General features: G+C 37.4%; 1 protein-coding gene across 6 annotated transcripts in view; it reads left to right on the forward strand.

The window, feature by feature from the left end:
* astn1 (astrotactin 1) overlaps window positions 1-13,415 on the forward strand; it is a 435,709-nt gene that overhangs the window by 248,693 nt on the left and 173,601 nt on the right. For all 6 annotated transcript variants that reach the window (XM_023261620.3, XM_023261621.3, XM_023261622.3 and 3 more), the window contains 2 exons: window positions 4,606-4,710; window positions 13,210-13,398. In XM_023261620.3, coding sequence (XP_023117388.1) covers window positions 4,606-4,710; window positions 13,210-13,398 — 294 coding nt within the window. The remainder of the gene's footprint in view (window positions 1-4,605; window positions 4,711-13,209; window positions 13,399-13,415) is intronic.

Raw genomic sequence — 13,415 nt, forward strand, 5'->3', positions numbered from 1 at the left:
TTGTACAAGACAGCTCAGAGGAACAACATTTATTCTGGAGCGCTTTCTTTTTCCCTTAGTTTTTGCTTTGCAAGTTCTGCACAGTTTACTGAACTACATTTTCAATACCTCACCAGTTTCTATTCATTTGTCTCTTTGCAGTCACAGTTCAAATGATGAGATTACCTCCTGATTTCTGACAGCTTTTCATGACGTTAAATAGCAGGTTTATCCTCAGCGCGAGGCAGCTGCAGGCATCCCCTCATTAAACAGTTGCACAGCTCACACACACACTTCCAAATACATACCTGCATTAACTCAGTTTAGGTTCAGCAGCTATTCTGCTAAAGATTTAATTGGCATATTAGCTACATTTATTTTCATTAGTTGTTTTGTTGGCCATGTTTCATTCTAGTTTTCGATCACTTTCTTTATGAGGTAATTTCCTGCAACCCGCATTGTCATGGAGGAACGTGTTAACAAGAGCCTGGTGGTTTCAATCAGGCTCATTGGAGCAAACCAAGTGAACTGAGGAGAGAGGGAGGGCTGGGAATGAGTTGTTCTGTTTGATTTGTTGCTTATTTTAAGTAGGATAAAGTCGCCCAAGTGGGTAGCAGCTATTAATACGTTCTTTGGGACAATTGTGTAAAGGCAACTTTGCCATGGGAGACTACAAAATGTGTATTTTTTTCCCTTTACCCTGCTTCTAGACACCACCCATTTCTGTATAGATAATGGTAGAGGATGGTGCATTTATATACCTGGGCATTAGTGTGCATTTTGTCCTGGTTGTGGACAAAACAGGAGGAGCCTTTGTCACTCAGTGCTGTAAGCTGTTTCAAAGGTGATAATTCAGTAAAAGACAGAAGCTCTGCCAAAATTTAGATGGTGTGCTTCACTTTCCTGGTCATATATCTCAGTTGCCGCTGCCATCGCCGCTTAAAGGCGAGCCATCATCGAAATCTTACACTCTGATGATAGACTGACAGCGTCCCAACCAATCTGGATTCCATATATGTGTCACAAATTATTCACATTGGTTACTGATGCATCTTCATTTCCGTGGCATGCGTGCAAATTGCCACCCTTCACCAGAGATGACAGACATCTTTTTCTTTATCCATCATCCATCGCTTCCCTCTCAACTTTTCATATAGGTGCACCTTTGCTGCCCTCTTCTTTTCATTGTTTCTCATGTCTCAATTTATCTCTCTCATACACACCCAGTCAAATCTCCCATGTGCGCACACACACACACACACACACACACGCACACACACACACACACACACACACACACACACACACACACACAGTTCTTCCTTTTGCTTCGTCCCTCCATCTCATTTCACCTCCTTCCTCTCTTCCATGTCTGTGGTTGCAGGATACGTGTCTCAGTCGCCGGCATTATCCAGATACCTTGTGCTTGTGAACATGGTGGGAGCAGTCACAGTGATGTATGGCTGTAATCCCACCGCTGCAGCATGACACGCCTGTCAGTTGCCATGGGAGACTACATGATTTATATTCTGCAGCTCCTGTTTATGGTCTGATATAAGTGATGTTAAAGGCCCCATCCTGCACCCGTATGCAGAAATGAAGAGGTCCTGCCACTGATTAGACTGGTGCTGTATTCACAGGGGTTAAAAAAATGTTTGCCGTAATAAAATCATTCCATATTTGCACCAATCCCCGAAGGGTTAGAGAATTTTATTATTTATTCACTTCATGTCATGTTCACTGACAATCTGCACTGCATCACTTCATGCCGTATCTATAATTAATCTGTTAAAAAAAGGAACTTATTGGTTCTTTAGCATTTGCTTGTCTAAGACTGGCGAGGTCGCTCCCCTTGTGCTGAGTGATGGATGGTTCCTCCTTCTTGTTGCAGCTTCATCTACATGTCCGTGTGTTGTGCTTTATCTGCTGCTGACTATTTGTTGCCATGGATAAAAGGTAGCAGGTCAGAGGAGCGCCAAGCATTCGTGCCGTTTCATAGACCGTGCAGTGCCTCAAAATGAAAAACATTCGTACATGGGTGACTTCTTCAGGCAAAAGAAGATGGGCGTTATTGATTTCAGCAGGGAAGGGATTGCTAAATGAGACAAAATCAATACAGATGATATACTGCGATGTGCAATGGAACGCTGTGCAAAGGCAACAAGAAAAATACGGTGGCACTATTGATACATGGCTTCACAGAAGTCTTGAAGCAGCATGCTACATCTCACACAAAGCTTACAGTAGATCTGCGGTGACTGAGAAACATGCACATCAAATACTGATTTGTAGTAAAAAAAAAGCAGTTTTCCTTTATTAATTGGGGCAATATATAATTGCAGTACCTTTTATAACATAGCTGACAGGTAACATAGTTAACATTTTTGCTGTTTTCAGACCTAAAATCTACATGGCTGCCTATAACCAAACACCACATGACATGTTTAGAGAAAGAGTCTTCTAAAATATTATATATACAATTGAGTAAAATTGGAATTGAAAGTTATTTATAAAGATATTGTAGTAAACCAGTTGACATGCGATAAATCCACACTTGACTCACACACTATATTAAATAACTCAGAAAGCCTTTCTTCAGGAGGAAATGACATCATGTGGAGCAGGTCATGTGATCTGGAATTAACACACTTCCTGGAGAGGTGTTTTTGTAATGGGGAACTTAGTTGAAAGTGATTTCTCAGACACAGATAGAATTTGTTATTTTCCATATAAAATTTGATATATTGCCAAAAAAGAAATATCTGTCATGATTATTTCAACTTAATAAAAAGAACACAATCAAAGCAGTTTTTGAATAAGCTCATTTTATTATTGTTTAGCTAAACAGAAGGTGGTTGTTATTAAATTCGAATAGTTATTTAGTTGACATTTTAGTGATATCCAGTCATTTTTAATTAAAAAAATCATTGTTTCCATAATAATTATCAAATTTGTAAAGACATGATGTTAATGAGCATAAAAAATCATTAGTTATGTTGCCATTCAGTATGCAGTTATTGGAAAAATGTGAATTATAGCTGGTTTAAATACAATTCTTGACTAAAGTTTTAATCACAAGAGATGAAGACATTTTTATAATATCATGATTAGTTTCTGTTCATCAGTTAATGTCATATAGAATGCAGTAAACAAAAACAACCGTTTCTGAGAACTCCTCCATTTCAAAACAGTGTTCCAAGTAATATCATCTAAACACAAGAAAAGCATTTGCACAATATTGCCTGTTTATCCGACTCATAATAATGACTCATTTCTTCACAACATATTTTTCACAAGCCGCCAGCCCAAAAACATGGAGGTCCAAATTATTATTATTTTTTTTTTACAGTTAATATGCTGAAATTATTATATGATATGCAGGAACATAAACTGGAAAACTCCAGCTCTTGGCCTCTTGAACACTGTTATGCACCTTAACTGTTCACTCTTACTGCTCTGTTGGTCTTGTTCCTAAAAATCTTAGATATTAGATAATTGATGTATTGTTTTTTTTTTAAAGCTGGAACTTAATCTATTTAATGGAAAGTCAGTTGAAATTTGGGCTGTATGTTACTCTCTTTTGACTATGTGAGACGTGGACTGTTAGTATCGTAGAAGCCACTCAACTGAAATAATAATTAGATGCTACCTTATTACCTTTTTAGCCAAGAAGAACACAGATTTTTGTTGTGTTTAAGTGTCAGACGTGACAGTTTAATCGCTCCTAATTATGCATGAATCATGTCAAACTGTCAAAGTGGGAAATTTTACAGGTCATAAAAATTGAATACCCTGCATTAAAATGTTGTGCAAGGTTAATTAAGAATCATTATGAAATTTTATCTGTTTCCCTTGTTGATCATTAAATAATTCGGAGTTAATATAAAAGTTGGAAAATAACAAAATCAGGTTATTTGGCATCACCAATACATTTCTTTTGTTGGGATTGTTTTTTGATAAGCCTCAATGAGGTGTTAGAAAACACATTTTCTACAATATTTTGTCAGTTTTATCCATCATCTGAGTTTGATCATTTTAAAATGGAACTTTCAGCTATAAATAGTCTGAAAGTTTCAGAAAATGACAAAAATGCATTTTGAGTTCGGCACGAAGATGGAAAAGTCGGCTGCATCTTTAGCGTGCGATTGATATGAAAATACTCATGTTTAATATAAATGCTGTATATTCAAGTGAGATGTTGATTTTCACTTTCATCTAACACTGAACACCTGCTACCTTCTGCTGTTTCACCATGTCTGAATAGATTTTACGTTAATGCTGCGATTTCCTGGGGTTTTTTTGCGGAGTTTTGAGCTGCAGATCAGGCTCCTCTTTGATCTAACGGTGAAGACTTTGCTTGCTTCTCTCTCCTGTCATTTAATATAGTATTAATATTTATTAAAGTTTCTCCTTGATTCTTCAGGTAAACAAGAATGAAATGTAGGGCTACCCTTTGATCTGAAGACTGCAATCTCCTTCACTATGGAGGAGTAAATAATCATTAATATTATAGTTTCTCTATATATTTGTGCAGGTGCAGGGGTGAACTTCCTTGAAATAAGCTGTAACATAAAACCAGGGGCTGCTTCTATGTGAATAAATGTGTTTTTTTCTGTGATATTGCAGGGATGGTGAACTACAGCGAGGTGTCTGGCTACCCCCTCGTTCAGCACTGGAGTCTGCGCTCGGTGCTCTACCACGTCAAACTCAATCAGTGGGTCCTCTCTCAAGGTAAATCACATTGTGCTCATTAATTATATACATATAATTTGCTATTACTGATTGTTTATTTATGCTGAAGGAAGCCTTGCTCGGGTCTCCATAGAGGAAAAACAGCACCATCAGCTGTCAATTATTTATCACATTGTAATTAATATGACACATCAAGGTTAGCCGCTCATCATAACAGCGTGAGTACTTTAATTTTAATTTTTGATCAGCTTTGTGATTAACTGGCAGACTGCCATCTTTTGATCAGACTTTGAAAATACGATCATCATTGATGCCTAAACGTGTTTTAAACATTACAGCCTGCATACCTTTATCTTTAGCAACTGAGCCACTATGCAAACCAAGCTGTATATTGCTTGTTCACTCCCACCCTCAATAACTTTGTATAGACATATATACATGTTTTTAATATGTATAGACAGTTTTTTATCTTAATATGTGAATATGCAAGTCTGTGTTATTTTATCTGATTCCATTTTGTAATTTTTCACAAAAAAAAATCACGAATGTCAAACTTATTTTAGTTCAGGAGTCACATTCACCCCAATTTGATCTCAAGTGGGCCACACCAGTAAAATCAGAGCATAATAACCTATAAAAAACCGCAACTCCAACTTTTTTAAAATTTGTTTTAGTTAAAAAATATAAATATATATTCTGAAAATATTCACATTTAATGAACTTTTTTTTTTTTTTTTTTTTTTACAAATCATTATGAACATCCTCTATTTTTGGAAGAAAAATAAGTTTAATTTCAACAATATCTTGCCTCAGTTTATCATTCACACGTACATTGCAACTGACAGATCACAGTTTACCTACAAAGTCGCAAAACATTCAGTCACAGGTATCTGGAACTGAACAACATAGTATTTTACTTTCTGACCAAAACAACTTGTCAAAGTCTAGAAATTATTTAAAATATACAGTTTTACAAATTTACAGTTTACTGTTAATATCTTCTCTGTAATTTTTACATTATGAAATGGACCATCTGGCCGGCCGGTTTTGGCCCGCGGGCCGTATGTTTGACACCCCTGGTAAAAAAATCGGAGTATATGAGCCGAAGTGGTGATGTCATGAAGTACGCTGGTGTTCCAATTGCACATTAACGATGTGTCTCCCATATTGGGAGTCTGTAATTCCAAGTCCGTATGTTTGCTTGTACTTGCCAATTACACAAATATGGACTTGCTTGTGTACTTGGTATTGAGAAATGGCCAGAGTATTGTTGTGTGCAGCGAAAAACAGGCCGACATTAAAACAATAGTTCAACCAATTAGTTCCGTGTAGATGTACCTTTTCCTCCCAGTTGCTCACGCCCCACCTGTCATGCCTCTCTGGTTTATTTCGGGAGAAGCTAAAGACTTTTAGTGCATCAATCAGCTTTTGGAGGTCCAACATGTATTTCCTTTTTTTTACAGGACTAGCTACAGCAGATACAAAGTTTATATGATCATTTGACTTCCCAAGTTAGAAACCTGGAAAACTAGTTGTGCATTTGTAGTATTAGGTCGTGATGGAATATTTTACATTTTTTAACTTCTCCTGGTTCCCTTCTTGGATTGTATATTATCCCCAGCTCTCTTTTTTTATGATATGATTCAAAATAAGCTAAATAAACAATCTCACCATCAATAGAATCAGTTACAGTACTGCTCTGTCCTGAACGTGGCGCTCAGGCGCTGCAGCAGAACTGTGACAGAAGGCTAATAGACACAAACTTGACAGTGAGACAGTATTTCTACCATGATGTAAAACTGCAACAAGACATTACCTGCTATCACTTGCACATAGCATAATGGAACTAAAACACACCTACATGCCTTTAACCAGACACAACAGATGGTTCATTACAGAAAACCATCTTAAAAGTTGAAATTGGAACCTGTTTAGAAAAGGGCAAATCCTATAAAAAGATTTGCTGCTAATTGGATTAACAATTGAAAGATCATCATCTACTACAGGATCAGCTCAATGAATCATAGATTCACTATAGACCGTGTTCATACCTAAAACATGACGAAAGCTGCCGGTAGTTAGACAGTGATTGGTTCAACAAAGTGTAGCTCTACCACAAGCAAATAACTGGCAAGAATCCAGTTCCCATTCAGTGTAAATGTATATCAGGTAATTAGTAAACTATTTAGAGAACAATATGTTTCTCATTTTTGACATTTTGACACCAAAGCCACCAGGTTGTGTGCTTAGTGATTGAAATGAATGAAGCATACAGGGCGTGATTTAGCCCCTGGCCGCTAAAGACCCGAGATTAAAGAGGCTGTATGATATCTTAGTTTTAATCGTTAAATGCCAGTCCTGTTTTAAAAAGTGTTGATATACCGTTCATATACAATGTTTAGAGTACAGTATAATGTGTAAATTGCCTGCAGAAAAATGCAGATTTCTTGTTCATTTTTATGGTAATAAAAATCTTGAACATATGTACAGTATTGCATTTACGATCACCACGGGGCACATTGCAGGCAATTTTGTAATGTGGTGTAAAGAGTTCCAGTTGGGTCTATTATATGAAATTAAAGCCTTGTTGAAACAGTTAATTATGGACTGATTGTGGTTGTGCTGTTCAGCTGCAGCGCTTAGAGAAAGCTCTGAAAGCCAGTAAATGGGTGAGGGTCAGGGTCCTTTAAATTACAAATTAGGTAAGTGTCACTTTGAAAGAGCACAAACTAGAAAGCGGCTAAACAAGAGGGAAACAAAACAACAACTGAATACTGTAATTACAACCTCAACTCTTTAGTTAAACCATAATAACATATCCAATATCCAATAGTATCCAGGGGCACATGTTCAAACAAAATGGCAACAGAACAGCATGCACATGTTGTTAAAGTATAGAATAAGGCTGTTGAAACAGAGCAGATGAAGGCACAAGCAGGTAATGTCTGAAGGAATAAATTATTTAGACAGTTTACAGTTAAACTTGTATAATACAGAAGGCATGCAGAAATGTCAGAGTGATAATTAAAGTCTAATAGGAGATGCATGTTGCCATCACGTTATGTTACATTAAAGCCAATTCCCCCAACACCCAGCTGTATATTTATCACAAACAAGTTATCAAGGTTCTATATCCAGCTAGCCTGCCTTTGTATACTTTCAGCAACAAACACAAATACATCAAAGAAGCCACATATATTAAGTCGGAGGGATTCAGAGACTACAAGTCATTACTTATAGTTGGTGGAATTGGCTGATTGTGACACCAGTGACTTCAGTAACGGGTATACAGCAAATAATTAGAGAGCATCCGAGATGAGGCGTCATTTTCTCACATAACTGTCATAGTAAAATCCATGTGTTTCTGAATTTACAGGAGAATTTCACTTCGATATTATAGGACTAAGTGAAACTTGGATCTCACATGCAAATATGATGTTGAGGGATAGATTGATGGAAAGCTAGAAATGATTTCAGCATACAGAAATACTCATTTCATTTTATTTTCCATCTGTTTTTCTCTGTATCTCTGATGGCCTGTCGTATCACATAGCTTTGCATCAATACTAAGATCCAGGCATCCTGACAGCACCTACCATGGAAACTTCTCAGAATAAGATAACTGTGAATATGTATTTAGTCAAGCAATGCTGCTAGTGAAGGCTGCTCTCGGCTTCTGACACATCAGGGATTACCCTGAATATCTTCTGATGGGTTTCTCACTAGTAAATGTACAATTCTATAAAGTATTTCTATCCTTTTTTACTTTTTATTTGACATCACTTGGGTTGTTGGCAGTGTTAAGGCTAAAGTCAGATCTGCTGAAATATTGCATGCATTCATTCAATCATTTTTGCTTGGCTAGGAGAAGTGTCATTTAGTAATTTGAATTTTTGTCATGTTTTAAGTGCATGCATTATTCATAAATCCATCATAAATAGTTCCCATTCTGAGGAGTGCAGGCACCCCACTGTAAATACAGCCATGACACCTCTAATGCATTTCCAATGGCGTTGCTGCTGCTGCTGTGGTTTGAAAGTGGCTGCCACTTCTGCTGAGGATACAGTTTCTATTTTCTCTTCACTCAGAAGCGACTCAACAGCCTCCGTCTTTTTTACTCCCATTTCCCACTTTAGCTCATCATATTTCAACAGCCACTGGAGGGGCGAGGCTACTGATTTTTACATCTGATAGCAAAGCCCCCATCGCTCATCCTCACTGCGCTCTCTGTCTCTCACTTCAGCAGCCTCCTAATTTAATTTTAGAGGAGAAGTAAGAGCGAGCAGAGCATGAGTGCTGAGATATTAATACTGCTTCTCCTGGAAATCATAATGATAAACGGCTATTGCGCTTTTGCTTTCCAATATTTGCTGAGAGAGAATCCCAGCGAGCACACGGTCATTTCGTTATAGTGTGCTCAATGTATCATATCAAACATGCTTTCTCGTGCATTTTAGTTCCTTGTTCTGCCCACTCATTGAATTCACTGAAATTAAAAAAAACATTAGGGGACATGACTGTCTTTTTTTCTTTTTTATTTCATTTTTCTTTTTTCTTTATTTTCTTTTTTATTAGCATAAAATGTGCTATCACCCTACCCCCCTGGAAAATCCACAGTCATCTTGACACAGCTATTTAGGAGAAAATCCTTTAGCACCATTACTGTGGGTAAAACCTGTCATTTCGGTTTAGGTACCTCCAAGGACACATCGTCCTTCAGGGAGATTCGCTGTCTAAATTAGTGATAAAAAGAACTCTTAACCCGGAGGCTTTTACCGCCACTCATCCCAGTCTAAATAAAGAGAGAAACACTACCTTTGTGTTGGCTGAATGTTTTCCTGAAACACAGTGAGATATATTAATACATCTTTTCAGAAATCGGGCTACATTCGACACAAGGAGTCTGTGTTGCCAATATTTATCATCTAAAAATGTGAACATGGAAATTTAAACACCTTTTTAATTTTCACAAATTTCTTCTCATAATACATAAACACTGAAAAACACTACATTTCATCATTAGTCGCTGAAAGCAGTTCAAATAATAGTTCACCTTTTTTCATTTTTTTCCAAATTTATGTAATATGGATTTGGAAATCTCATGTTTTGTTATCCATAATCAGGTAATCCTGAAAAACTGCCACTAAAATAGTGTCAGTTTATCATAGCAGCATTGGGTCCTGTCATGGTGCTCAAGATACAAGCTTCTCAGTGTTACTAAATTCAGATTACCAGTGATCTAAATGAGATTTCATATCACACTATGGGCTACTAGCTATGTAAAGACCAACAGAAATGCCAGCATGGCATCACTTTAAGTGTATTTAAAGCATCCTCTTCAACCTTAAATTTCTTTTAATAGCCTCATCTGGGCCACAACAAATATATACAAACAAACAAATATTCATTATTCATAAATACATTCTGAACATTTTGAACATGTGCTTAAAATCATGAAAAAGGTAAATGTCTAGTAGTTAAAATAAAAGTAGTTAGTAGTTAAAAAAGTAAAAATCAGTCAGATGCTTTACTTTTAATGATTGTGGTAATATAATTAACATACATTAAAGAAAGACAATCAACATTGAATGGATAGTTTTCTTTACTGTGTGAAAGGCTTAATAGGTCACCTAATATCTACTTTATTTAATTCAGCATTGTAAATATTAAGCGAATGAAATAGAAAATTTAAAGCGACTAATTTATACTCTAGGATATCTGGTCTTTTACTTTGACCGCTTTTTTTGGATTGCAGGTTTCCCACAACTAAAAAGTTTTGAACAACACATACTGAAGGTTTCGTTAAGATCAAAACCAAGACTGGACTATGTGATCGAATTCAACTTTAAACTCTCATTTTTTTTCTTTCCTTTTCAGCAATGTGTCATTGTGTGATTAATTAATTGTGTGATAGCAGTAATTTTCAGTTTTGGGTCTAACAATTCATTCTTGACCTTGAAGACAACAGTGGACAAATCATTTCAACTCAGTCTGCTTATTTGCTTGTTCTGACAGTTTTAACCACTCTGAAGGAAAGAGTGTTGCGATTTAAGTTTTAGGATGTTTCTTTTAAATGTAAAAGTTGAGCTTGACTGTTCATTCTTGTCCTTGGAAACAGTTGCTGGTAAAACAATTTAAATTCAAGTTCCACTTAAGTGCTTGTCCCTCTGATTTTAGCTATTGCAGACACTCCTTCATTCTACTGACAAGGACTGTGTGATCTGATATCAAAATCTCCAGAATAAGAACGTTATCTGACTTTGTGATTGGGTTATCAGTTTAATATGTGTTCAGATACACACACGGAACATGCATTAAGGTCTTCAAATTTCAGAATTTGTCTATGATGCATATTAAAATTAAATATTTTAAAAAATACTATTCTGTTAAAAGTGTGGCATATAAAACACCATTGCTCAATTCAGTGCTCAGTGGGTATTACCCACTGGGTAATACCCTTCAGACAGGCATTGTTCAGTCAGGTCACTGACTTTATGGTTATATTTTAACATTTAACATTATAGTTACCACAGTCGGGGCTCACTGCCAGGAAAAAAATATGCTGACAAGGAAATAAAGTCAGAATTGCTGTACAAAGAGGCAAACTGTAAACATGAAAGTCCCTGTATTCTGTTTGAAAGTGTAGCTGTTCAAAGCTTAAAGAAAAGTGTACTGTATTGCACGTCTTCCATGCTGCATTATTCATTGTTTCTCACTAAATTAGCTCCTCTGATTCTGATTCTTCATCAGATTTCATGAAAGAGCCTTGGAATGATATGCACCAGCTGCTTCATGTGCAATGCTCCCCTAAAAGCTTTAACATCAACAACATTGTTCTTCATGGTAGCCCATGCCTGTTCATGTCCATGTGTGGACACTGTTGATAATCTGCGCTGTTTGGTTGAAAGGGTTCATGAATAGTAAGCAGCTGGCTCAGATGTCCACTAAACCCGTTTAAGACACTTGGTGCCAGACACGTGACAGAAACTCCCACTTCACCCACTGTAATTTGAACTTTGTTTAACCTTTGTTTAAACCTTTGTGTAGTTAATAAAGTGAGACACACCTGGATTAGAAGGGGCAACAGGGGTCTTTAATACAGGATTACAGTAACAGGAAACTAATAGAGTTTGCTGCTGCAAGAAGTCATTTTGCCGACATGTCACCGAGGACACACTTTTGGAATATCCGTTAACTACTTGGTCAGTGAAATGAAATATTCTATCAAGGTAAAAAGTAAATAAGATTTAAATCATCATGTTATACTGACATATGATTCTGTTGTAGCTCCAAACTATTTACAAAGACAATTTTACACCACAGACACAGAGCACTGTTGTGCCTAAACACAGCCTTGAGATGGGATTATACTCACTTGCAGACTCGCACATGGACAACTGCTGTGGACTAGGATGTGGCTCTATTCATGCCACAATAAGCACATGTCAGTCTGCAACACAGATGGATGGTTTCTGGCTGTGATTTTGCACTTTTTGCAAGATCTTGTAGCTGATTATAGATTGGGCTATAGGACCGTGTCAATGTGATTATTACTGAGGTGTCTCAAACACAATGTGGGGAATAGCAGTAGACTTCTGGATGATTCAGAACACTGTTGATGAATTATAAAGCTGTGGATAACATAGAATCTCCTCACACAGCATGTCCCTATAACAAGCATTTGTTGTGAGCACCATGTGTTTCCTGGCACATGTGCAGTTGGCATGCTTGTAGTACGGAGAGTCTGTGCTGGGCTCCAGCTGACATTCCCGGTCTTGGTTAGATGATGAAATTCATGCAGACCCTTGCAGCCACATGGATGTGGAAAGCATGAATTGGCTTAATATAACCTCCTAATCCACTTGGAGGGCTGTGTTTCATACATGCGCAGTAGATCAGCGACTCCATATTCCTTGAATGCACACTGCCCTGTAGCGCTGTTACTTTATGGACTGTAGACACAGGTTTTGGGCTATATGTGGATGGTGGTCTGATTAGAGCTGTTACCATGGTATTAGACTCCTAGAGGAAGTCTTGTTCTAACACTGGAAGACTGCTGAAAATAACAATGTAAATCCATTGGTTGCTCAACTATTACCATCACATAAGCATTAAAAATCCCACTACTATCCCCCTCAACTATCACCTTCTGCTTGCCTGACGATGTAGAAGGTCAGTTAAATTACAATAAAGTAGGAATATAAGATTTTTTTAATTCGTGTGAATATGGAATGGGTATCTAAAAGCCAAAAGCCATGAGAACAGCTGTGACTTTCAATCTACACATCAAGTGATTTGTGGCTATTAAATACTGAGCCTGGCCTGGCTCATATACAGCATGTATTTGTGGAGAATATGCACAATGGGAATATGTAGTAAGACCTACCAAGGTGAATATTCTGGGTGTAGAAGAAGATACTGAGCAACATTCCTGTATTATTTCCTCTATAATCCCAGACCCCACTTAGGTTTTTGTTTTAACAAACACCATTCGCTTCAATAGTTTTTTTGTGTGTTCTTTTTTCTTTATCTTCTCAGCCTTCAGCTCGGCCATCCATTCTCTGGACGGGGCGACGCAGCGGAGCGACTTTGTGTCCATCCTCAGGGAGTTTGGGAACCATTACGTGCAGGAGGCGGTCTACGGCTTCCAGGAGTCCTGCACCATCTGGTACCCCAACAAACAGGTCCAGAGACAGCTGTGGATGGAGTACCAGGACATCAGCAAAGGTAGGGGACAAAGACTC

Source organism: Amphiprion ocellaris, chromosome 10, assembly GCF_022539595.1.
Source record: "Amphiprion ocellaris isolate individual 3 ecotype Okinawa chromosome 10, ASM2253959v1, whole genome shotgun sequence".
Lineage (NCBI taxonomy): Eukaryota > Metazoa > Chordata > Actinopteri > Pomacentridae > Amphiprion > Amphiprion ocellaris.